The 26,567-nt window shown below is 43.2% G+C and overlaps 1 protein-coding gene across 3 annotated transcripts in view; it reads right to left on the reverse strand.

Moving 5' to 3' along the window:
* The window catches only part of LRMDA (leucine rich melanocyte differentiation associated), a 1,047,313-nt gene that overhangs the window by 464,058 nt on the left and 556,688 nt on the right, over positions 1-26,567 (reverse strand). For all 3 annotated transcript variants that reach the window (XM_059169813.1, XM_059169814.1, XM_059169815.1), the window contains exon 4: positions 5,172-5,303. In XM_059169813.1, coding sequence (XP_059025796.1) covers positions 5,172-5,303 — 132 coding nt within the window. The remainder of the gene's footprint in view (positions 1-5,171; positions 5,304-26,567) is intronic.

The raw sequence follows: 26,567 nt of genomic DNA on the forward strand, positions 1-26,567 counted from the left end.
AACCCCATTTAATAGTAAGCTTTCTAATATATTTAAAATAAGACTCAATTTCTAAGAAAGAACTAGTACTTACCTTTGCAGAAGGTCAACAGTTACTTGATTCTGGGTCTATTACAAATGTGAGATAAATTCTTAAAGAGATAAGACATCAAGGTCCGTGTGTAGGATTGTTATAGGAATGAGGCATGCCTCTTTGTATACACACCTGTATAGTCCCCTATCACACTGGCTCTACATTTAGTATGTGACTTGCTTTGGCAATAGGGCAGCAACACCCAAGATGCAAAGAGGGCTTGAAAAGAACTTGTACATTCAGGCTTTGCTCTGGGAACACCTGCCCCATGTAAAGAATCCTATGCATGCCTACTGGAGGCATGTTCAGCCAACAACCAGGACCAACTTCCAGACATATGAGTGAGCCCATCTCAGACCACCCAATCCCACCCAGTCCTCTAGATAACTGTAGCTGCCTAAAAACGCAAAGCAAGATCCACAGAAGAACCATCCAGCCGAGCCCTGCCCAAACAGCTGACATGCAGAATTATAGACAAAGAACACAGTTGTTGTTTTAAGCCACTAACTTTTGAGGTAGGTTATTATTCATCCAGGCTGATAGAGCCCAAGTCCAAAGCATTTCATGGAGTAGCAATAGCAGTTTAAAACACAGTAACTGTTAGAAGATTCCGCAGTACTTTCACAAGACAATAGGAGAATCAGTTGGCTGAAAAGGTACAGTCAGAAATATTAGGTTAAGAGAATTCCATATGGTGTTACTCCTGCTTTTACTTGGCTTGCATTCTCTAGCTTCTGGGTCAAGTATGTGGGGAAATTAAACCAATCTTCATGATCATGCAGGAAGACCAGAGGAGAGATAAATCATGACATCCTGAAAGAGCCAATTAGTATCTTATTTTAATCAGTGGGTAACGAAGTACTCTCCATCAGCACAGCACTATACCTAGCCAGCTTTAAAGCTACACCATGGCCTTCTGCTTCAGTTCCTCCCCTGCCACTATCATTTCTCCCTCAGCATTACCACTACAGATTGAAGAGGCTGAGGATTGGAAAGGGAAAGGCACTCAACCAAAGACAAAGAAAATCCTTCAGATCTGTAGAGCCAAGAAGCTTGCTAATCTCTAGTGATAGCAACACTGAGAATTCAACCATCCTCTGGCCCAATTCATTCCTTTAAAAATAAGAAACACATATACAATGGAATATTACTCTGCCATCAAAAATAATTAAATCTTGCCATTTGCAACAACATGGGTGGAGCTAGAGACTATAATGCTAAGTGAAATAAGTCTGTCAGAGAAAGACAAACACCATATGATTTCACCCATATGCGGAATTTAAGAAACAAAACAAACAAACATGGTGGGGGGGAGAGAAACCAAGAAACAGACTTTTAATTATACAGAACAAACAGATGGTTACTGGAGGGGAGGCAGGCAGGGGGATGGATGAAACAGGTGATGGGGATTAAGGAGTGCACTTGTGATGAGCACCAGGTGTTGTAAGTGATGAATCCCTAAATTCTACACTTGAAACTAATATTGCATTGTAAGTTAATTAGCTAGAATTAAAAAACCAAACAAACAGACAAACCAACCTTGAAGGGAAAAAAATGAGAAACTTCCTACACAGCAAAGGAAACCATTTAAAAAATGAAAAGGCAACCTACTAAATGGGAAGAAATGACTACAAGTCATATAATTGATAAGTAATTTCTAAAATATATGAAGAACTGGGGCATCTGAGTGGCTCAATCAGTTAAATCAGTTGACTTCTGATTTTGGCTCAGGTCATGATCTCAGAGTTGTGAGATGAAGCCCAGCCTCGGGCTCCATGCCCAGTGGGAAGTCTGCTTGAGGATTCTCTTAACCTCTCCCTCTGCCCTCACCCCTGCTATTGCTCTCTCTCTCAAAATGATAATAATAAAAACCAAAATAAATGTAAAACTCACATAACTCAATAGCAAAAACCAATCTAATTTAAAAATGGGCAAAAGATCTGAATAGACCAAAGAAGACATACAGGTAGCCAATAGACACATGAAAAGATGCTCAACATCTTATATAATATATATATTATATATAACTTATATATATTTCTATAATTTATATAAATATATATGTTTATATAAATATAATTATATGGATATATAATTATATGATTATATAATTATATAAATTTATATAAAATATATATATAATTTAGCCATAAAAAAGAATAAAACCTTATCATTTGTCACAACATGGATGAATTTTTATGGCATTATGCTAAGTGACATAAGTCAGATCAAAATGAATATCATATCATATATTTCATATGTAATCTTTCAAAAAATATCCAGAATGAATTCCTATGCATTTTCAGCATATTCAGTGCCAGTAATGAAAATGAGCCCTCTAAAATGGAAGACAATAATACTTAGCAAATTCACATGAAGCAGGAATCTTACTTATTAGTCTAACCTCATGAGACTGATGAGGTATTCTGTCAATCATCAATATTTACATCAATATTTATCCCATGTCTCCTCAAATGACAATAGTAACAGAGGAAAGCAATACTATAAAGTACACATTTTGGACACTTAATTACCCCGAAAATACTTTGCACTGATTGATTATTATACAAATCAGAGGTTGATTAAAAAAAAAATCACCCAGGAGTTCCTCTGCAAACTGGGATTATGTGAAATGATGTTCTTTCACAGTTGGCGTGCTCTTCTTTTAATTGTTTTTCTCAGGCTTGTGCTGAAAAAAACTTACATTTCTTAGTATGCACCAATTAATGTGACAGAGAACTGGCCAGGAAGTGTGCTGAGGGAGAAGAGGAATTGAGTTTGGGATTAGCAATTGTACAGCATTTACCAAACAAAGTCCTTAAGGGTTGGTGTGTGGGCTTTTCGGGAAATCTTTCTCCTGTCACTGTTTCTTATATTGCAAACGTGACAACATCCCAGGGCAGAGGCAGCTGCTTTTTTACCCAGAAACCTGTGTTGCTCACATTATCATAGCACTTTGATTCCAACATTCAAATAAGTCTTTCATACATTTCTTTTTTCCTTTTTTCCAGTTCTCTTAATAGGCAAGTGAAAGCCATGATGTCACACATACATAAAAAATGACAAATAGAGGCTTCCAGACAAATAGAGGCAGACCTGTCCACAACCACGTAGCTAAACGTGATTAAGCTGACTCATGAACCCAAGTCCAAAGGCTAGTACTTTACATCAGTGTGGGACACAGATATCAGCACTGGGGCCCAAAGAAGGAAACTTACCATCCAATTCTATACTAATAATCCTTCTGTTCTTGACTGATTTGACAATATCATCCAACTAATCACCTAAGACAGTCAAGGGAGCCATAAGACACACTGTAATAATTTTCGAACAGTGAATAGGAAAGTTGGTTGACCAAAGGATAGGAGAAGAAAAAAAAATCCATCAACATTGCATTATGGTAGGGGCATTTGGGTGGCTCAGTGGGTTGAAGCCTCTGCCTTCAGCTCAGGTCATGATCCCAGGGTCCCGGGAACAAGCCCTACATCAGGCTCTCTGCTCAGCAGGAAGCCTGCTTCCCCATCTCTCTTTCTGCTTGCCTCTCTGCCTACTTGTGATCTGTCTGTCAAAAAATAAATAAAATATTTTTTTAAAATTGCTTTATGGTAAAGACTAATACTAACTTGTCAGCTCTTTCCTTCAACTTCTAGTAAAGTGCCAATGTATAATGGCCATAGTAGTATATTTTACCTAATAAGGAAAATACTGTCTTATGACTTGAAATATAACCAGAGGGTAATAAATGGTCTGGCCTAACATTCTTAAAGCAAACATACGCATACACAGTAAAGGTAACATATATATCTGGGTGTTTGGTCTTTTATTTCCACACTCTACAGAAAATGCCCTGATCCATTTTCTACTTCTAACTTACCATGTGAACAGGAGCAAGTGATTAAACTATTCTAGATCTGAAATGTTCCACTAATAAAACAAGGTGAGTAGACTTCAACTCCGAAGCAACAGAACATAATAGAAAGAATTGTGGATTTGGCCACAGTTGAGACTAAATCCGGGACGTAGCATTCTGGTCAATGTCCGGCTTTGGGTTTACAGCTCACCTCTTTCCTCATTCAGACAAATGGACATCTTCTGCCAGGGTATGGTAAGAACAAAAAATAATATGCTTAATATTACCCAGCACCATGTCTGACCCACAGGATCAATAAAGAACAGCTCAATAAAGAACAGCTGATGACAATCATTCTTTCATTTATTCATCCCACAAACATTCACTGAACCTCAGTTCCATTATTCTAGGTGTGAAGGATAAAGGAGTTAACAAAACAGACAACACTCCCTACCTCTCGGTTCACACAGTGGTAGCAGGGAGACCCACACTGTACAGAAGAGCTAGCTGCCTAACGCCGCAGAAGGCTTCTGATTCCATTTTCAGCCTGTCTGTAGAACCCAGAACCCTTCATCCCCCTGAGCCTCATCCCAGGCTGGCTAGGTCCTCACCGACTTCAGGAGAAGGCACGCAATAAAATGGCTCTGACTTCTCTCATCACCCCAGTACAGGAAACACCACAGAGGGCAGGGCTATGCCTGGACTCACACATATCTCGCATCTTTGCCCCTTCCCCCTCTCCTGTGCCAGAACTCTTCTCCCAGCCTGCACCAAAGCCTTCCAGAAACCTCCGTGAAGGCTAAGTTCTCTTAGAGGCACCACCCTGGACTTCCCACCAGAGGTCGCCCTCCCACACAGGCCCAAGCAAACAGAACCCGGCTCTGCCTTCTCAGCAGCAGTGACATTATTTTCTTTCTCTATTTTTATCTATTAAAAAGATTTCTTCACAGCCATAACTTAGATCTCTACACTAAAATGGAGCAACAGGAAGATATAATGGTGCATTTCATTTATGAATGACCTATAATAAATTACTCTGAAGTGTCCCGAGTGCCAGAAGACAGAACGCTTTGTCTGCCCATGGACTGCATTTCACATACTTTAATTTAGCTGACACATAAAACTCATTTGACATTTTGCAGGTATTTGTGTGGGGCGGGGGAAGGGTAAAAGAGGGGGGGGGCGGTGTGTGCCTGCAGGGACCACTGCGGGGCAGGGCGGGGAGTGAAGGCAGCGGACAGAGCCAAGGATATCTGGTTCTTGTTGAGGGTTAAGGTATGGAGCCTGGGTAACCCTGGCAACACGAGGTCGTTCCCGAGCAGATTGTTGTCCAAGATGAGTTCCTCCAGGCTCCCGAACGCGCTCAGTCCTTCCAGTGACCTGCAATGACAAAGGCAACAGGAAAAATGATCCTGCACTAAATCAGGGAGGCCATTATGAGCCGAAATAAATATTTTAACCTTCCCTTTCAGGACTGGGAATAGTTTGGGCTTGGTGCCTGTCAGCAAAGTGAATGACAAGAATTAGTAGCGGGAGCCGGGGTGGGGGCAGCGGGGGAGAAGGGGCCGCTGGCACTCACCGCATCCTTCACGCATTGCCAACATGAAGGATGAGGGTCACTTAGTGAGTAGCCAGGATCCAAAACAAAGGGCTTCAGATACGGCCTGCAGGATAAATTTGTCAATGTCTTGTGCCTTCAGGCACCCAGCCTCGGCTGACCCTAACCTCCATTCCCAAGATAAATAACTCTGTCACAGTTCACCTTCATTCCCTGGACACAAATTTAAGTTGTCATCCATCATTCCTGCCCAGAAATATCATACCCCTCTTACAATAATAAATATAACTTCAAGTATCATTTCTTCGCGGTTCTCCTCTGCACAGTCCAGGAAAAGCCGAGGAAGGCTTCCTTTCTTTCCCTTCGCCGCCTTTGACTTTTTTTTCTCCCCTCTCCGCTTTTTTTCTTTACTAATCACTTCATCTGCTTCTGCCCAGTGTCCCTGTGGCTGCCCCAAAAGGCAGAGGCATCTGCTGAAGCACATGATCGCTCCAGCAGGAGAGGGCTGTTTCTTTTTCTTTCATGATTTTTCTTTCTGTTTTTGTTTTTGTTGGGAGGGGTGCGGGGGGGGGTAGTTTCAGGAAAGAGTTGCGGGAATTTCTGTTTCAATGCTCCTGGCTTGAAGTTACGGTTTTAATTTATGGAAAGTGGATTTCTCACTTTATTTTTGAAAGAAGCGTGGAATGCAGCAATGTAGATGTCAAGGCAGTAAATAATCAAGCATCTGAAAGAATTAAGTACCCAGCTCAGGGGAAAAAAAAAAAAAAGTATCAGAAAGGGAAAAATAGCCTTGTTTTTACATTTAGCTCAAAGTTAACTCTTAACATTATGGACTAAGGAGTGTTGGGGGGGGGGGCAGGGGTGGAGGTGGGGTGGAGGCTGGGAGGGGCAGTTGTGCGCATGTGCTGCCCAGGCCAGCAGCTCCCAAACGTTAATTAAAGAAAGCCGCCTGCCCGGTGGAGGGACTCGCACAGACACACGTACTCCCAGCTCTCTCACCTGCCAGAGCCCAGAGCCGTGCTGAGCTTGCACAGGCTGACAGCTGAGCTACGGCGTCGACCAGAGGGCCGACTCGCCTGGGATCTCCTGGCTATGCTATAAAATGTGACGAATCAGGGAGATGTTGTCCACACTATTTATTCATTTACCGATAGCACTTTCATTACAGACCCTGCTGCTTGTGTGTGCAGCACCTGCACGTCTGATGGGAGTGTGAACTTTAGCACTAAGGCTTTCTCAGGACAGTTGCATCTCCCTTGAGGGACCTCAGCCAAGCGGACTCCAGAACAGGGAGTCAGTGCCTGGGAGGTGGAATGGGGATTGGAAGACATGGAATCCCCAGACCCCACCAGGCCCAGAGCCCCCTCAGCATGTCCCATCCTGCCTGACTCACCCCCAAAGGACACACCCCCCCCTTGTGGGGCCCAGCACCCTGACCAGCCCTAACTCCTCAGACCAGCACTACCTGCTCCATGGTAGAAGGCGACACCACTTAACATTTGGGGATAAGGGTCAATGGAATCATTGTGTTTTATTTCTTCCTTTCTCTTCTTCCTCATGTCTCAGGGAGGCGAAACACAAGTCACACACATGGAGCTTGGGACTCTGGGACTTTACCTCAGCTCTACCATTTACTCCAAGTAAGAACGTGGGCTTATCAACAGCCCAGTGGAGCTCTCTGGCACAGGGCTGCTTCCAGCTCTCGGGATCTTAAGGAACACAAGCCAAAGAAGACTAACATGTCAATAGCAGATGCTGGTTCCTTTCCACACCTTCCTCCTTCCATTCTTTGATTTTTCTGGTAGCTGTGACCTTAGCAGGCATGGTGGCGGTTGGGAGGAGTGTGTTCTGGATGCAGGGGAGGGGGGTGGAACAGAGGAGCAAAGAGGCTGAGGTGTGAGGCCAGTCTGGCTTCTGCAGGGAAACTTCGGACCTTTCCTGAAGTCCCTTCCCCCATGGGGGTTAGTGAGTGATGATTCAAAAGTGCTTTTCAGGACAAGGAGGCCCTGTTTACCACAAGGGGAGTTAAGGCCACCTCCCTTCAGGGCGCCTTATGGATGGCTAATAAGTCCTTTGTCCATAAACATCACTTGGGCTCTGGTCAAAGGCAGCATCCAAATACACATTGTTCCCGAGTTATGTTATGCAAATATAACACTCTTATCATAAGAATCAGCAAATGGTTGGCAACTGGCAAGCCAAAGAAAGCTCCCTTCCAAGAGTACTGGGGGGAGGCAAAACACAAAAGACGCAGCATGAAGAGGGACAAACAGGAAGAGGGAGAACACCCGAGGGAGAACACCAGAGGGAGTGCCCACAGGCGCCTTTCTCAGGGGCAGCCTCTGGGGCAGAGCTCCATTCTGAGGGAGACCTCACAGAAGAGCAGGGCAAGTTCAGGCTCAAATCCCCTGTCACCTGTCTGGTTGTAAGATTCCTTTTGCGGTAATGTTATTAGCTGCTCAGTTAAAAGGGAATCATGCTATGTGGGGGTTGCTAATTAATAAATCCCTGTCTTCATGTCATCGGTGTAGTGTGCACTTGGTGATTTAATCAGCTAAATTCAGAACTGAGGGACTGGGGACAGGAGACAGGGTAGAGAAGGGTAAAACTGGAGAGGGCAGGCTTTCTGGGGCTTGGCTGGCATGTGGAGGCCAACAAACACACACTTGGGGGAGGCTTTATTTTTTTTTGTTCTTTGAAAGTGTGATTTTTGTTGTTATGGTTGTTGCTCTTTTCGTGGAAGGAGTAAAGAAATTTTTTGCATCAGTCTTTGCATTCACAGCCCTATATACAAGACGCCTGTGCAAAGAGTTGTGTGCTGTTAAACAAAATGACAAGGCAGACAAGGCTTTAAGGACCCACACAGGTCTATGCTGTCTAATGGGACAGCTATAAGGAAAAGATGACGAGACAGCAATTTCTCGGCTATCACCTTGTGTGTGGACAGCAAAATGCACTTCAGACCCAAGAGCTCTGGTGGGAAGTGGCGGGGGGAGGCTGCCACTCCAGAGTACTCGTCCTCCGCCTGGTTTACAGTCTGCAGATGTTTGAGGGCTGGGCTGGGAAAGCCAGGCAGGCACATCTGCGGTGGTCGGAGGCCAGAGTGGGAGGACAAGTCTTCCCCCACTAGCTCAGCCCAGGGAGCTGGAGTCAGGTCTCCCCAGACCAGTGAAGAGATGCCAAGGGCAGGCAGGAGACCAGGGTGTGAGGTCTGCCCTGTGGCAGGTGGTTTGCTCGGGAAACCTAATCAGCACCCCGGAAGCCCATCGCAGGCTGCCTGCCTCCTGCTTCACCAGCAGGAGAGCTGCCCGTGATCTCACCCACAGGTACCATCTAGGTTACCTCACTCACAGGGCTCTATGGCTGAGCTCCCCGAGGAGCCGCTGCGGCTGCTGGGAGCGTCCCAGTGCCTTTTCCAAAGTCATATCAAAATGACAAAACATCACAACGCATTCAGCTCTAGCGGATTCAAACAGAGAGAACTTTTAAGTTTCCACTGTAATTAACCCTATCCTCGTTAAGATAATTATGATCAAGCTTCCTGTCACAGTTAATATCCCAGCATCATTGCCTGTGGCTCACACTCTGCCCTCATTAGCTTAAAAAAACAGCGGCACTAACCAGGCTGCCTTGGCCCTTTCCAAGCTAGGCCAGTGGTTGTGAGCTGCTGAGGAGGGGTCCTGGGCGGGGCATCAGGCCTCACAAAGGGATGAACCCCAAACTCTTCTGCTCCTGTGTGGGCTCACACTCAGCAGCCTTTACTCTATGCCCGAAAGTTAGCCACTCATCAGAATGCGGAAGGAAGCGGCGCCTGGGTGGTTCAGCTCGGGTCATGATCCCAGGGCCCTGGGATCCCAGGGCTCTCTGCTCAGCGGGGAGCCTTTCTGCCTACTTGTGATATCTGTCTGTCAAATAAATAAATAAATAAATCTTAAAAAAAGAAAAAAAAAGAAAAAGAATGGGGAAGGAGAAGGGCCAGGACCAAAGCAGAGTTGGTGGCTTTGGGATGGATGAGCTATGAAACCATAGCAACCCCTTCCTGCCCCTTACTCAGCAAAAACCCAGCCAGAAAAGTCACCAGAGGACACCTCCAGAACCCTCCATTCAAGAACTGCCAATCTTATCCCTGCGGTATAAGCTGTGGTAAAAATTAGATCCCTCTTTTCTCAGCTCTCGGCCTAATCCAAGGATGATGCTGCGGCCCGCCATGACACAGGCAAGAAATGCGAACACAATTAACCACAGACCCGAAGAAGAAATGTCTCCCTCCGTGGAACCAGAGCTCGCCTCAAACCCAGAACCAAAGGTCAGGAGGATGTTCTCAAACCAATGAAGAAAATAAGCTCTGAACTAAGATCTTTATCTATCCCCTCTACTCTATCTATCCAGATATCCATATCCATATTTTTAACTGATAAAATGGGGAGCTATGGAGATTCAAGAGGACCTACCCTGTCTGTCTGCGGTTCACCACACTGGCTAGTCCTGTGGACCTGCCAGGGTTGGCCAGTGTCTGCTCAGTAATGCCTCTTTCGGGATGATTGCCATCTGCCCAGCCCCTAACAAAAAGGGATCTCACTGGAACCTCCATAATACCCAGAAAGTTGTCCAATGCACAGGGAGGGCTCAATACCCCCTTGTTGAGTGACTATGGCTCAGCCAGAGCCTATGCCCTGTGTCCTGCTCAGAGGAAAGCTGACAGTGGGATCCCAAGGGCAAGACAAAGAGCAGGCCTCGGGGCAGCTGGCCAGAAGCTGGGAGGGCAATCCCTACCGTCCCATTGCTTCAGAGGCCAGAGTGCCTCCCTCTGCTTACCCTGGGCCCAGTATCTATGAACAGGCAGAAATGACACCCAGTGAGTATGCACCCAGATACCAGAACTGGTTATTATTTAAATACCTTTTTAATTAAGATTTTATTAATTGATTTGACACACAGAGAGAGAACACAAGCATGGGGAGCAGCGGAGAGAGGGGGAGAAGCAGGCTTTCAGCTGAGCAGGGAGAACAATGCTGGGGCTGGATCCCAGGACCCCAGGATCATGACCTGAGCTGAAGGTAGATGCTCAACCGACTGAGCCACCCAGGCACCCCTATTTAAATACTTTTTTACCACTTGGAAATAATTGCAGCTCTGAGTATCCTGTACATTCCTCCTGTTACCCTGGCTCCTCCTTGGAGACCCCAGACCTTTCTGCAACGTAACAACTAAGTGGTTAATGTCCCCGCCCAATATGGAGCCCCTAGGAACCCCTGTTCCAGCCAGGATCTTTCTGCCTGATTAGTGTAGCTATTAAATAATTTAAATATCACCCTTGAGAGCAGAACAGCAACCTGTACCTCTCTTACGAGCCCCATCATGCCAAACACAGAGCGGGGCACATAGCAGGTCCTCGGGAAATGTCCACAAACTGACTGGCAACCAAGGCCATGACCAAAGCTACAAGGACAGGACAGGCAACACAGAGCTATACGCAGGGGATGAAGGAAGGAAAAAGGACAGGACAATTATGATATGACTGCTCACATCCCAGAAAATGGCTCATAGCCAGCATTTTAGAAAATACCATTAATCCAACTACATGTGAGATATTCTTTCTTTCTGCCATAAAATTCTCTTTATATCCCATGTAAATGGTTATATATATCTATAATCTATTACTAGAGATAGCATATTATATATAATATATAGTACAGTACTAGACTTAGTACTATATGTACAGTTGGATCTATGTTCTACATATTCTTCTGTCACTGAGGTCACTTAGCCAGGGAGAGATGTCCAACTAATAATATAAATCAGCTAGACTATATGGCAAGTATATGAACAGGGGATGAAAGTGTCTAAAACAAATGAATATGGAACAGGCTCATGGCTATGTAAGACAACGTATACTGACACCATAGACTGTACATCATATGGAATTTGTCAAAGTCACCCCAAAGCCCTGTTAAGATCCCCATCAGGATAGATGATCCCTCGGCTGCACAGAATACCATTCAATACTGCTGAAAGAGACCTGAATCCAAGACCAGCCAAAAATCGAAGGTAGTTGACTAGGTGTTTGTTAACTCTAAGCCAGGCCAAGTCTGAAGCTGTCACACAATGAACCTAAATAATACTAAGGAAAATGTTACTTATGATCCCTAAAGAGTTATGGAGGATGCGTAAGGTACTGGAAGCCCAGAACTGGGTACTACAGTGGTGGTTATCTGAAAAGGGAAAGAAGATTCTTCACACTTTGGATTCATAAGCTCACAGACTTATGATATTCTAGTCCGGAACTAGTATTTGGTTGCCTTAGGACAATGTAAATCATGTTTCTGGTCATGTTATCCTTTTTACTTTTACCACCAGAAAGCTCAGAGAAAAATTGTGACTCAGATGTAAAAAGGCAACACCCCATAGTTTCTATATCTGCTTTCTAACTTCACAGATGGGGCTTATTATTTTTTTTTTTACAATATTTATATTTTATTTATCTATAGGGTGTTTTTTAATTTTTTTTGTTTTATTAATTCTAATAAGCTAGTTCATATCATTTGTAAAATCAAACAGGAGGTATATACATACAAATTTGATACAGCATTGAGCATCAAACAGGCAGTTTCTATACATTAAGACTAAGTTCTTTGAGACCATTTTATCAATGTGGACAATTGACTAGGAATAAAGATATATATTGCATACAGATTTCAAAAAGGCTTTGAAATAATTCTAATGATATCCTTGTGACACAAGAGCAAAAAGTGAGCTAGAAAAGGACAACTTTAAGTCAAGCCATAACTGGTTCAAAAATATTCCTGAAGGATACCAATTAACATCCCAGCTTGCTCCAAGGTTCTGGAAAGGATTTAGGTCCTGTTTTTGCCAATAACTTGGTTAAGGACATGTTCATCACATTTATGGAGTTCAAGATCCAAGAAAGCCATTCAAGAAGATACAGTAGGATCCAAAATGACCTTCTTGAAATCCACCCATTATTTCAGCCCAACAAGATGAAACTTCCCATTATCTAATGTAAAGAGCTGTATATATATTTAAAGTCCAACTAGCCCAAAATAACTATTTGAAAAAAAAATTAAAAGACAGATGTAAATTGGGGAAAATCTTTGCAATCTAAGGTTTAACATCCTTAATATTAAAAGAGCTTTTGAAAAGCATTAAGGAAAGCTGAAAAACCTCAGAGGAAAACAAAAGACATGGAAAGAAAATTCACAAGGAATATATATTGTCAATAATGGAAAGCTGGGATAAAATTTCATCTTCATTAGGAATTTAAAGCATTCAAATTAAACAAGATATTTTCATTTAACTAGCAAGTACATTGTTTCCTTAAATGTTAACATAGTCGTGTTGAAGTAACAGACTAACACAATTCTAATGGAAGAGAGAAACTGTTATACTCTTTCTGAAAGGCAATTTATACTAAAAGTCTTAAAAATGAAAAAAAAGGAAGAAGAAAAGTCTTAAAATGATCATCTTTCATCCAGTGAGTCCAATAATTTATTCAATAAATATCAAAGAAGTGTTCCTGGTTTAAGTATGTTCACTATAGCATTATTTATAATAAGAATGTAAATATGCTTAAATGCCCAATGATAAATGATTACAGGAAGCTCAATATATCTGTATAATGAAATACCATGCCATAATTAAAAATTATATTACAGACATATATCTACTGATCCAGTAAAATTATCATGCTATCTGTTTAAATACCTAAGTTTAAAATACATATAACACATGCACATACAATCTCATGCATTCATGCATGAAAATTAAGTCATCTATGTCTCCCCTCCATTCCCTGCACAAATTTTAATTTGTACCATGTTTTCCATAGTGATGGTTAAGAGTCACTAAAGTAGTCTGATGTTTCTAGTTTATAAACTACTGTTAATACACAATCTTGTACATAGGGACTTTATGACAATTATATACATATGCATGTACACCTCAGTCCATACATGTATTTATATACTGCATACTGATTAAGTGATACAAGATATACACCACTAACTCCTGAGTTAAAGACATTTATCTTCTCTTTTAATGTTTTCACTAGTTACTAGATTTTCTATCGTAAGTATTTTATAATCAGAAAGAAACTCCAGCAACTATTACTTCAAATAATTCCCCCAAACACGAGATAGGGAAGCCTTGGATAAAAAGCAGTGTGTAGAAAGAAGGTTTATATGAATCAGAAAAGTGGGGTTGCCTCCACAGAAGCAAATCTGATCCTACTCTACTGACCCTTAAATAACTCCACCTGGAGCTTTGTTTCAGTTCTGAGTGCCAGACTCAAAGAGGCATCAGTACTCAGAAATACCACAAAAGGGGACTAACCAGCTGGTAAAGGGTGTTAAGAAACAGTGATGGAGACAGTCAAAATTATTTAACCAAAAGCAGAAGAGACCTCGTTGTTTCAAAGTACTAAGTCTCTCGCATTCCAGAAGGCAGAATTAAAAACCATTTGGAGAAAATAATGTAAGTTGGAAGGAGAGGTCTTGAATTAATTTTTTAAAACTTACAAAAACAGAGAGCTGTTCACCAAAGGATTGAGCTGCCTTCTGAGTATATGAACTCGATCAGAGGCTAGAGTCATGGAGAATGTTTAGAAGAGATTTCTGCATAGACAATGAGATTTGGGGGTGCCTGGGTGGCTCAGTGGGTTAAAGCCTCTGCCTTTGGCTCAGTTCATGATCCCAGGGTCCTGGGATGGAGCCCCGCATTGGGCTCTCTGCTTGACCAGGAGCCTGCTTCCCTTCCTCTCTCTCTGCCTGTCTCTATGCCTACTTGTGATCTGTCAAATAAATAAATAAAACCTTTTTTTAAAAAATTAAAAAAAAAAAAAGAAGATGAGATTTGGTGACTAATATTCTACCCAGATTGTGTGCCTCTCCAACTGGAGCTCCTTCCTTGGTAACTAACATTTACAAAGGCTGCCAAGAGCTGCTTCTTCCCTGCTAGACAGCCTCAATGGAAAGAGGGCAGCAGAGAGTTCTAGCTCTGTCATTCTCTATCTTGCTAAACTCTGTGTTTTTTCCTGATCCTCTCACTGGGACTGTGTAAAGCCTCTTTAATGCTTCCTTAACTATGGGGATACCTCCATAATTAAAAGGCACATGTCAACACACTGGCCTCTCAACTAAATGTCAGAGCTGCATTCTAAAATATGACTTGTCATGGTCTTCTTCTTAGACTCATAGACTTGGAATTCCAGGGAAAATTTAGGGTGTTCTATCCTCTACAGAAGGTGACTAATGATTAGAGAGGCAAAGTGGCTTACCTAAAACCATATATAGTAACCAAGCCATGTTCAGAACCTTTAGACATATAGGGCAGTTCTCCCCCAACTGAACTATGCTAACACACCTGTAAATAATTTGTAGTGGAGATCTAGAAAGAGAAATTCACCATTGCCACATCCTTTATCCAAACACTGTGTACAGCTTTGTGATCCATAACTTGTACGTCCTCAGTCATACTGATTGAAGGAGATGGTCTTCAAATTCTTTTGTCCTTTATCTACTCTCTCTCCTGACCCTCCTAGAATAATTCCCTAAAGAACTAATTCCTACCTTTTTTTTTTTTTTTTTTTAAGGCGCACTTCACTAGATGAAGGATGCTTTAGGCAGAACTGGGTTGAAATTCACCAACTAACAGTCCACCCCTTGGCATGTGCCTCTACAGCTCACTCATTCATTTCACTTCATTCATTCATTCGCAAAAAGGTATTGAGTGCCAATTCTCTGCCCCGTACTTGGCTAGTCTCTGGGTCTATGAAGAGGGCTGTGGCATGCTCCCCGACTTTAAGCAATAGAGGTAGCAGGGAAGGAGTTACCAGATAACACAGGGTCATGGGTTAGACTGGGATGGTCAACAACATTCTAAGGAGGGGGAGGGTTAGGGAAGGTTTCAAAGAGGAAGCGGGCTTGAGCAAAGTCTCAGTCCAACTGAATTCTAATTCTGTGAGCATCTTCTTACACTTTATGCCAAATTTGGTGGCAAAGGAACCTAAGAATAGATAACCAGTCCTGGCGTTCAAGCAGTCACCCCTCCAAAAAGCTAACCTAGCACAAGAAAGCCCATATGCAATATACACTTCCGGCATGGCAGGTTCTCAGGGAGCACCTACATCCAGGGCTACAAAAGATGCACAAATCGCGGTGGCCACTCCCAGTGGCTTCATTATCTAGGGGAACCGAGAAAAAAGCTGGACTTGAAGCGAGAAGAAATCAGAGAGGACAGCACGTTATTAAGAAGCATGGGTAACACGGGCTCTAGAAGTGGAGAGGAACGAAACGAGGGCTGCAGTGGTCACCGTTTTCGGCGCACCTCTCCCCTGTTTGTCCCAAAGTTATTTCAGCAACTGAGTCCCTACAGACGGAGCTGAGAACCAGGCACCCTCCGTAGGAATAGGCTGGATGCCTCCATATCTGGTTGTCACCGCTCTGCCCATCTGGCTGTCCTCCACGCCTCTCAGTGAATCTTTCCTGCATTTCTCCCTCCCTGGTGATAGGGTTTGGTCTGGGCTTTGATTATGTCTCTAAAATTATTTTGATTCACGGCTTGAGATTTTACAAAACCACACATGCACGCATGGAGCCTGTGGCCTCGGGATCTTGTTTGTTTTTAAGAGTCTAAAGAGTGAGTTTGTTTGGCGGGTTCTATAAATGGAGGTTTTCTTTACTAGAGAGACGTAAGGGAGTGGACATGGTGTGCTGCAGCCGCGGTATGTGTGCACGTCGCCATGGGGCGGAATTCAGCGCCTGGTGGGGGAGGCGCCCACAGCCATTGGGCAAACATATGTTGGGCCAAGAACACAGCTCTTCAACCTCATGAACTGTTTGCTTGAAAGATAACAGTGTCTCTTCCACACAAGCCTTTCACCACCCTCCATAAAGGGAATTTTTAATTCAACAGATGGTGTCTACTCACTGCAAACCAACCAGAAAGGGAGACATTTACACGGCTGTGCCTCAAGGCCCTAGGGACCCAGAGGGGCCCTAATCAAATACTTGTCCAAAGACCAGCTCCCCATGGGCAGGGCCCCCTGGAATGGAACCAGGCCAGGAACACCAGTGAAAATATGCCAACTACTGATTCTGTGAGGTCCCAGCTGGCTGGAAAAGGTGAAAACATGTTTTCTGTCCCAGACTACAAGATAGCTTTACATCTCCTGAAAGAAAGAAGGCCCTCGGTGATATGGTGACCTCCAAAACTGGCTCACTATTGGAGACATTTCCCTTCTTTCAAAACAGCCCTCGCTCTGTGCTTCACAAAACCTTTCAAAGAACAACTTTGTTAGGTTTGCACTCCATCTCTTATAATGGCATGTTCTGGGCCCCAAGGACCAACACCTAACAGAGGTAACAGTTTTAGGGACAAAAAGGATCAAATGCTTGCAGATGTGGAGCAGGATGAACTAGAGATTTTCCTCAGACTAAACCAAGGTTCTTTGAACAAGAGATTTTCCTCAGACTAAACCAAGGTTCTTTGAACAAGAGATTTTCCTCAGACTAAACCAAGGTTCTTTGAACAAGAGATTTTCCTCAGACTAAACCAAGGTTCTTCCATCCCCCATTCTGCCTCTTTGGTTACTAGACTGCTGCTCCTGGGGGTAGAATGCCATGGTGGTGTTTTCACAGAGAATGTGGTGTTTGAATGGAGACTACCTTGTCAACTCACTGAAGTGAAACACAAATGTGGTAAATAGAAACACAAAGTAAGACCACTAAATTTGGGCCCATGATCTCTGATTTCTAGTTCCAGCTATAATTTTCTCATCTATTGTAGTGGGAGAAAAATCCCTGACCTATGCACTTTGCAGTTATTGGAATAGGGAAGACATGAGATAAGGTATCTAAAAGCAAGCTTAGTAAGATAAGGATTTTTGATATTTTAAAAGATTGTTTTTGAACAACAAAAAAAGTGTGTACTTTATTTTCAAAAGAGGTAATTAGTTAACCTCAGATAAAGAAGCAAGGGTACGTAAAGCTCCAAAAGACAGACAAACATGTATTCAGAACCATCAGACAACATAAGGAAATGCCAACATGTGAGAATTTCTGTCTGAAGAATGACCAGAGACCCTGACTCTTGCCCTAGTCACTACTTTCCTGCAGTCAAAATTCTTGCCCTGCTCTGGGCCTCACTTGACTCTTTGCAAACTGGGGAGGCTGGACTCAATTATCTTAGATGTCCGCTCATGTACTAACATGCTCTGCTCTAAGGGGTTTGAAGGAGAAAAACTGCCAAATCAAGCTAAAGTTTTATCCTTGCCTTAGTCATGCCATCACTCGGTAAAAAGTTGAGCATAAATGTAGCAGGCCATCATCCATCTTCATGCGGAAAAAGATGGAAGTTGGAGGGTAGCAGAGGGAGGGGAGAGTTTCAAATCTCGAGTAGGAAATCTGATTAACAAAATACTCTGGGAGGGAAAAGTTGGGGGAGGAAAACGCTCTCCCTCAGCCCCCTGCATTTTTTTTTTTTTTTTAACTTTCTTAACATCCAAGACTAGGGAGTGACAGGCTAAGCGACACAGTGTTCAGAGGGCAAAAGATAAATGTTTGATGAATTGGCCATTGGTAGGGAAGTGATGGGCTTTGTATGTGCATAATGGCCAAGCTGCCTTTCCATGCCGATCGTCTGCCAAGATAAGAAGCCATAATGAATGGACCTTTAGATGCCCTGGACAGAAGCAGTTTTAATTTGACTGGTTTTAGTAAAATTAATTTTAAAAAGAAGAAAATGGCAGAAGGAAGAGGAGAACAATTTGGAGACACCAGAAGGACAGAGAGTTATATATACCCAGAGTGGACACTAACCACTGGTTTTTCCACTCTTTGTGCTAGCCCAGTCAACAGAGGAAGAAAGTTTGATTTTGTTATTTATATAAATCATCAAAAAGCCTTTATGTGCCCAATACAGTGATGAGATACTTAAGATATGGAAATTAAATAGCCTGGCTAAACAGAAAAGTACTTTAATAAGTACAGAATGGATTATTCATTCATTCATTTACTTGTCTTCAATGAGGGTTTACTGAGCACCCCTTATTCATGCTTTGGGTGAATGAAACCAGTCTGCTCCCACTTGTGCAGAGCCTGACGGGCTCAGATTTTCTAGCAGGTTCAAGAACTCCTACTTTGTTAGATGCTCTCCTCCAGGGGGGTTACACATGAATGTCTTAGACACCTCCTACCCCCCGGGTAGCTCATTTCCCATTTCCATATATTTTTTTAAAGATTTTATTTATTTGACAGATAGAGATCACAAGTAGGCAGAGAGGCAGGCAGAGAGAGAGGAGGAAGCAGGCTCCCCGTTGAGCAGAAAGCCCGATGCGGGGCTCCATCCCAGGACCCTGGGAACATGACCTGAACTGAAGGCAAAGGCTTTAACCCACTAAGCCACCCAGATGCCCCTCCCATTTCCATATTTATACTCTGATTTGGGTCCCCTTGGCTACACTGAGTTTACTAGACAGTTTTCATCACAACGACACATTGCTTAATGAAAACCCCACAATGGCTTTCTCATGCCTAGAGCGGCAGTCAATCTAGCCAGGAGCGAACAGGAGAAAAGAGGCTCACATTAGCTCTAGGAAAACTCTAGCTATGCCCAAAATTAAATTCCCTTGTGGACCTTGTTTGTTTGTTTGTTTGTTTTCATATGCAAAACTTGGAGCTGGGGCAGACATCTCTTCACTGACATTGTTTGCAATATTGTATGGATCAGACACACTGTTAGGCCTCAAGGTGCAAATACAGTTAAGATATTATCCTGTTCTCAAGGGATGCATGATCTTATGAAACAAGAGCAAAAACACAGTTAAAACATAGTGAGGTCTAAATGCTCCTTCTGCCTTCAAGTGACCATAAAATATCTCTAAGCTCCCATGTGATATCCACAATGTCCTAAGATTAGAGTCCTAACCTCCATTTTTCCTTTGATTTTTAAGACAAAGTATAGAATTACAAAGAAGTTTGGTTATCCAAGCATTTAATGGTCACTTTCCATAATACCATACATTTCCCAATGTTACGAGAAATAATCCTATGCAAAATGCAACATTAAAAATATCCCCCCACCCCACCTCTGAGGGTATACATTTTTCCATGACTGCAAAAGGAAAGACACTCATTACTAAGCAGCTCAGTGAAGCTCACACTATTGGAGAATATAAAGTTTTATGAGCAGGTCTCTCCTTCTCTCTCTGGGTGTAAGTGAGAAAGTGAATGTGAGAGAAAGCTGGAGAGGTCTGGCTCAGGAGCCCAGGGTGAATTATAGACTGCCGCTCAAGATTCACAGCTCTTCGTGGTAGGAGGTTAATATTCTCACATGTCATTAGGTCTGCTGGCTCTCCTGATGGTTCATTGAAGCAGGCAGCAAATTATTTCCTCATGCTGCAGAGGACAGCACACTTCAAAGCAAGGGAACTCAGGTCAGGATAGGCCTCCGGGTGGATTAATGACTTGGGATCACCAGGGGTTGTCTATAGGTAAGAATGAGCCTGAAGCTTTTGACAACACTAACTTTTTGATCCCTCTTGACCTGACTTTCAAGCCAGACCTCCAGATTTTATTCCTATCACCTTCTAAGAACCTGCCAAGACCTGTGAGAAGACCGAGTAACCTATCTGGTCATTTTATCTTCACTTGAAATGCCTCCACCTGCTCTCTCTGTTGTACATGACACCCACGGTTCCAGGTGGAGCTTACACCCTACCTTCACAGAAGAGACTTTTCAGCCCATCCTGAATCTGGCTGACCATGGGTGAAGTCCACTCCCAAGGCCTTCTACTCTCCACGTTCCTTCCATCACTGATCCACAGACTTGGTCTGCTCAACTATAGTCCTAAGTGTCTTACTGTTGTCTCCTTGGTAATGAATTAAGCTACAGGACCACTAAGACCCCTCCTTGCCCCTCTCACAGTGATGGCTAAGTAGGAAAAGAGGAAAACCTATCTACCCTGGATGCAGGCCCAAACCCCAATCCTGTCTCCTTACCAGAAGAAAGGGCCAAGAAGAGCCCCAGGAATGTTTATAATACAGACTCATGAAAATATTTATTTACAGGTAGCTTGGGGAATATCACTTCAGTCCCAGCTCACCCAATCACTATATAGGAACAGACCCCTTCCTTTTCCTCTCACAACCTTAGATTCCTCTGGAGTGGAATGAAGGGGGTGACCCTATCAGTGTGTCTAGAAGGGTGGCTTATGGACCATATGTAACAGAATTTCCCAAGATACTTATTAAAAGTTGAGGAGCACCTGGGTGGCTCAGTCTTTTCAGCATCCAAGTCTTTATTTTGGCTCAGGTCATGATGTTAGGGTCATGGGATTGTTAGGGTCATTGGGCTCTGTGTTCAGCAGGGAGTCTGCTTGAGGATTCTCTCTCTCTCTCCATCTGCCCCTCCACCACACTCTCTCCCTCTCTCCTTCAAATAAATAAATCTTTAGAAGTTTAGATGCCAAGATCCACCCTGACTCACAAAATCATTCTCTCTGTAGGTAGGGTCTGGATATCTACAGTTAATTCCCCTCATCACTTCTATGCATGACAAAGTGTGAGAACCACTGAGGATCCCTAATTCAAACACCTTTAGGGGCCAGTCAGATGACCCACTGTAGTTCAATAAATCCAAGGTGATTTTATGTATTAGCAAGAGAGAAAAACCACTGTCAACTAAAAATGACCCAATGTTTCCTATCTTAAAATGACTCAGGAACTCTCTTCCTTTCTTACAGCCTGCTTGTGGCTTTGCAAGAAACATATTCATAAATCAAGGTTGTTACTCCGATAAATACTTGCTTTATGCTATCAAGTGTGTACCCTTTCCATGTGCACAATAATTTTGTCTTTCAATGCCAAATCACAACGAGTTCTTAAATGGAATGTGAGTTATCAAAATGGTATATAAGTCAACAAGACTGACAATACTAGTAACTGTAACCAAGCTAGAAGTTGCAATGACAACAAGCCCACCACAATGGCCTCCTGGCCAATGACAATTTTTAAGAAGCCATTCATTTTGAGATGGAGTTGGAGATGTTGAGATATGGGCAGGGAGGGGGAAATGTGCATTTTAGAAATGCTGAACCACAGAAAATGCAGAGAAGAGAATAAGGAAAGGAGAGGACTGATGGAATCACAGCATGTGGTCCACCCAAAGGTCCCGGAATTAGCACTTGGGTTGTCCACACTCACGGTGCTGGGCCGCACTTGGCCCATAGGAGGATGATTATATAATCTGTTGTCTAAACAGGAACACCTCCCAGAATAAAGGGGGCAATATTATTATCAATCATGTCCTGAAAATAGGCTTTAACTAGAATTATCTTGGGCAGACAGGGAAGGAAGTTACCCTGCCCATGAGCTAGCAAAAAGCAACCCCTGGGTAATGTGATCACTAGAGCCTGATTAATTTAACATTTAGGTCTGGAACATCATGCATCGAATGAAACTGCTTTTCACTCCAAGTCTTTTAAAATCCCTGGAAGTCTGGTGTTTATAAGGCTTTCGCTCCCCTAACTCCCCACAACCACCTTGTACTTCTCTACAACTGTCCCTTTCCAATAACACAGGCCTGTGCTTGCCCCTGAGAAAACACTACAGACCACCACAGAGATTCCTTCAATGGTTTGAAAGGATTCCATCAGAGGTCCTACACAAGGGGTGATTTTGGCCACCCTAAAGAACATGCGTCAAAGTCTGAAGACATTTCCGGTTGTTGTTATTTGGTGGTGTTACTGGCATCTAGTGAGTGGAGGCCAAACGTACTTGAATCATCCTGCAACATACAGGACTGCCCCCATGACAATATGTTATCTGACCCAGTGTCCTTAGTGCTGAGGTTGAAAGACCTTGGATTACGGGAAAGATAATGAATTTGCTCCCTCATTGTGAGGTGAGCTTCTCTCCTTCCTTCTTGCTCTCACTACTTGTCCTGCAAGCCCTCCTCGACAGCAGAGGGTTACAGCCAAATTCTGCTGGCCTGATTCCTGATCTGGGAAAGAGTCTCTCCAGTGATGGAAGAGATGCACAGCTGTCAGTCTCCACAAGGGAAGTAACAGAACTTCCCCATTTTATGGAAATAGACAAGACAGACAGACAGTGTGACTTTTCCCTTCCCCAACATCACCAGAGAAGAAAGTGACAGCAAACATATCAAGCGAATTGGAAACTGCAGCTCATTAGCACTCAGAAGTCCTGAACTTCCGCAGACGGGTACACCCTCAGAAGATGTGTGCACTTCTTGGGAAACCTACGGAGAAAACACTCCACACAGATGGTCTTGTCCCAGGCCTGAGACACGCCCTGCTCTGACATTTCAGATTTGCCCCAGTGCAGCTGTCCGAGCATGGGCAGAGAAGTTTCCCACCTCACTCCTGATGGACTCCTTTTTCCATGGGGAAGCAGCAGCCAGCCTGGATCTACAGCAAAGAAACATCGACCCCTGCCCCTTAGAGAAAGGGGAATCCTGAAGGACACAGCTGAGCAAGGCAAAGTGTGGAGAGAGAAAGCAGGAGCACTGGTTCAGGACCAAGGACAGGACGTGAGGTGCTAGGGCCTCAAAACCAGGACAAGAATACTTCCTGTATGAGTTTCCCAAGGGCTCCTATAACGAACCACCACAAACCAGTTGGCTTAGAACCATAGAGATTTGTCTTGCAGTTCTGGAGGCTAGAAGTCAGTGTTAGTCAGCAGGTGCTAGGGAAGGATGTGTTCTGGGGCTCTCTCCCAGCATGGGCCCTATGTGTGAGTCTGTCTCTTCATATGGCATTCTTCTTATAAGGACACTAATCGTATGGGACTAGGGACCCACCCTACTTTAGTATGATCTCATTTTACCTTAACTAATTATATTTACAACATTATTGCCAACTAAGTTCATCCTCTGAGGTACTAAGGGTTAGAACTTCAACATATGAATTTGGAGAAGGGGGAGACACAGTTCAACCCATAATGCCTAAGTGACAACTAGTTCCATAAAGAGTGCCAAGGTTCTTGCTGGTGGTGCTCACAGAGGTGATACCATGAGAGAAACTCTCCATAGGTGGCTATTTGAGCCAGGCCCTCAGAACTCACCATCATAAGCACTGATAGGTGGTCAGCTCCACAGTCCTCAAACCATATTCATTTTCACTCTCCTTCCCAAGGCTTTGCACAACCATCATTCAGAATACATAGAGGGAGCACATTACTTATCTAAAGTTCACACTTGCATCCACCGTCCCTTTCTGAGCCATAGTGAAGAACATAGAGGTATATGAACAATGCTGGTGTGAAGTCAATATTCAAAAAAGGTTCAGTCCCCTCTGAGCCTCCACAATGACATCACAAAGTCAGGCTAGTATAGAAGGGAATCTTAAGCATTCATACAGAAAACTGTGACTTTCAATCAAAGCAACACTGTAAGACTAGTTTCCTGATCCTTGGCCAAAATTGGAGAAAAGGCAGGGAATCAAGACCACTGGATTAATATCAAAGAAAAACAGATTGAAAACCAAAGAAAAACCACCTACCAAAATAAATAGACTAGATTAACAAATCAGGGGAGACTGGGGCTACTCAGTGTGGGGGCAGTGAACACCACACCCTTCAGGAGCCATCAAGAATCATGGTCATGAGTCAGAAATCAACAACATTGAAGGGAAAAAGTCAACATATATTTTAAGAGAATGATTGCAGTTGCTTTTATTTGAAGTATTAGACAGTTGCTGCATTCAAATTGTTTATAATTCTTATGGAGAGACAAGATGTCAACATGTGGAAATTAAACAATACAAGATTCAAGAAGTAACTCAAGATAACAAGAGAACTGTCACAAAGTGCTATATGATTATATGCCAAATAAACAATATATAAAATAAGTCCTTTAAGAATCTGGAGGGAATGATCCACTTTAGGCTGGAAGTCCAAGAATGATACTCTCAAGGGTGTATTTTCTGAAATGAAACTTCAAATTATACAAGTGTATGCTGTGTAGTCTCTTTAAGAACACAGAGGAGTAGGTAACAGAAGTTTTAGAAATACTTCATTCCAGAGATCATTAATACTATTTAATGATGAAAGACAAACAGTAAAATGTTGGATTCCTCATTCTTAATGTCAAAATAATGGAATATTAGGAGTAAGTGTCAAAGGTGTGGGTGGCAACTTCTAAAATGACTCCCACTGATCCCTTCTTCTGGTATGCATATCCTCTACCTGAATGAGAGCTGGACCTAGTGCCTCAGTGACTTGCTTCCAATGATCAGAATTAGGAAAAGGAATGAGTTCTCCCTTATAAGGTAAGGTTACGAAAAGACTGTGACCTCCAGGGGCGCTTGGGTGGCTCGGTGGGTTAAGGCCTCTGCCTTCCGCTCAGGTCACGATCTCAGGGTCCTAGGATTGAGACCCGCATCAGGCTCTCTGCTCAGCAGGGAGCCTGCTTCCCTTCCTCTCTCTGCCTGCCTCTCTGCCTACTTGTGATCTCGGTCAAATAAATAAATACAATCTTTAAAAAAAAAAAAAAAAAAGACTGTGACCTCCATCTTGCTGGAATACTCTCTTTTGCCCACTTCTTTAAAAGCTAGCTGCCATGTTGTGAGCTGCCCTGTGGAGAGACCCACGTAGCAAGGGACCCAGGGAGCCCTCTAACCATCCACCATGAAAATGAGGCCTTTGTCGAACATTCTGTAAGGCACTGAATCCTACCAACAGCCATGTGATTGAACTGAGACATGGATCCTCCCCAGATGAGCCTGAGAGGATGACAGCCCCCTCTGGCATCTTAATTGCAGCCTTGTGAAAGACCCTGAGTTAAGCCACATCTAGACTCCAGACCCACCGAAGCTGTGATAGATAATGCTTGCTAAATTGTGGGGGTGATTTGTTACATGGCACTAGATAATTAACACAAATGACAAGATGCTGGTGTACCTATTTCCCTAACTTTCCAACTAAGACCTTCTCTGTCCTCCTAATAAGAGAATATCAGACTATGGACTCTGAAAAACAATCTGAGGGGTTTGAGTGGTGGGGAGGTGGGAGGTTGGGGGAACCAGGTGGTGGGTATTAGAGAGGGCACGGATTGCATGGAGCACTGGGTATGGTACAAAAACAATGAATACCGTTACGCTGAAAATAAATAAAAAATAAAAATATAAATGAATGAATGAATGAATGAATGAATAAATAAATAAGAAAAGAAAAAGGCAAAAGAATAATAAATAAAAAATAAAAAGCATTTTCTTGGGCTGCTTGGTTGGCTCAGTCGTTAAGCCTCTGCCTTAGGTTGAGGTCATGATCTCAGGGTCCAGGATTGGGCCCTACATAGGGCTGTCTCCTCAGCCGGGAGACTGCTTCTCCCTCTTCTACTCCCCCTGCTTGTATTCCCTCTCTTGTTATCTCTCTGTCAAATAAATAAAATCTTTAAAAAAAAAAAAAAAGAATATCAGAACTAACTGAGATAAGGAGATGAAGGACAATCAAAAATACCTAGACACAAGAAGGAGTTGTATATCAGATTTGAGGTGCCAGGCACTTTACATGTTTGACTGAAGGGATACAAACCAAACACCAGTGATCTGGGCCCCAAATTTTCCCTGGTAGCCTGTTCAAAAGTAAGTGGGTATTTAAATATCGAGTCCAGTGGTCTGGCTTTCTGAAAAGGAGCTGGGCTACTCTAGATCAGGTCTCCCAGCACGAAAAATGTTAACAGCGTCATGACCCAGAGCACTGAGCACCACTCATGGATCCAGAGGCAGCAGTCTTCATTCTACCATGTAGGCTTTTGTCCTGGGGCTGCTCACCTAAAAGCTTAGAAATGAGCCTAAACTGACGAATGAAAAGGATCAATGTCATGCATGCAGATCCTTCAGTCAAAGTGCAGCGGTCTGCAGCAGTTTGGGGGTTCTCTGAGCTGAGCTGCCATCCACTTCACTACATTTCTGAACACGTACACTTTGCACCCAGGAAGGGACAGAGGTAAACCAGCACTCTCTGCAGGGATTCTGTCTTTGTGCATGCAGAGTTCCCAGAAATAGAATTTCAGGTGGAGATACGAGAGCAAGTTGTTTATTTGAGAATTAA

The sequence above is a fragment of the Mustela lutreola genome, chromosome 4 (genome assembly GCF_030435805.1).
Source record: "Mustela lutreola isolate mMusLut2 chromosome 4, mMusLut2.pri, whole genome shotgun sequence".
Taxonomy (NCBI): Eukaryota; Metazoa; Chordata; class Mammalia; order Carnivora; family Mustelidae; genus Mustela; species Mustela lutreola.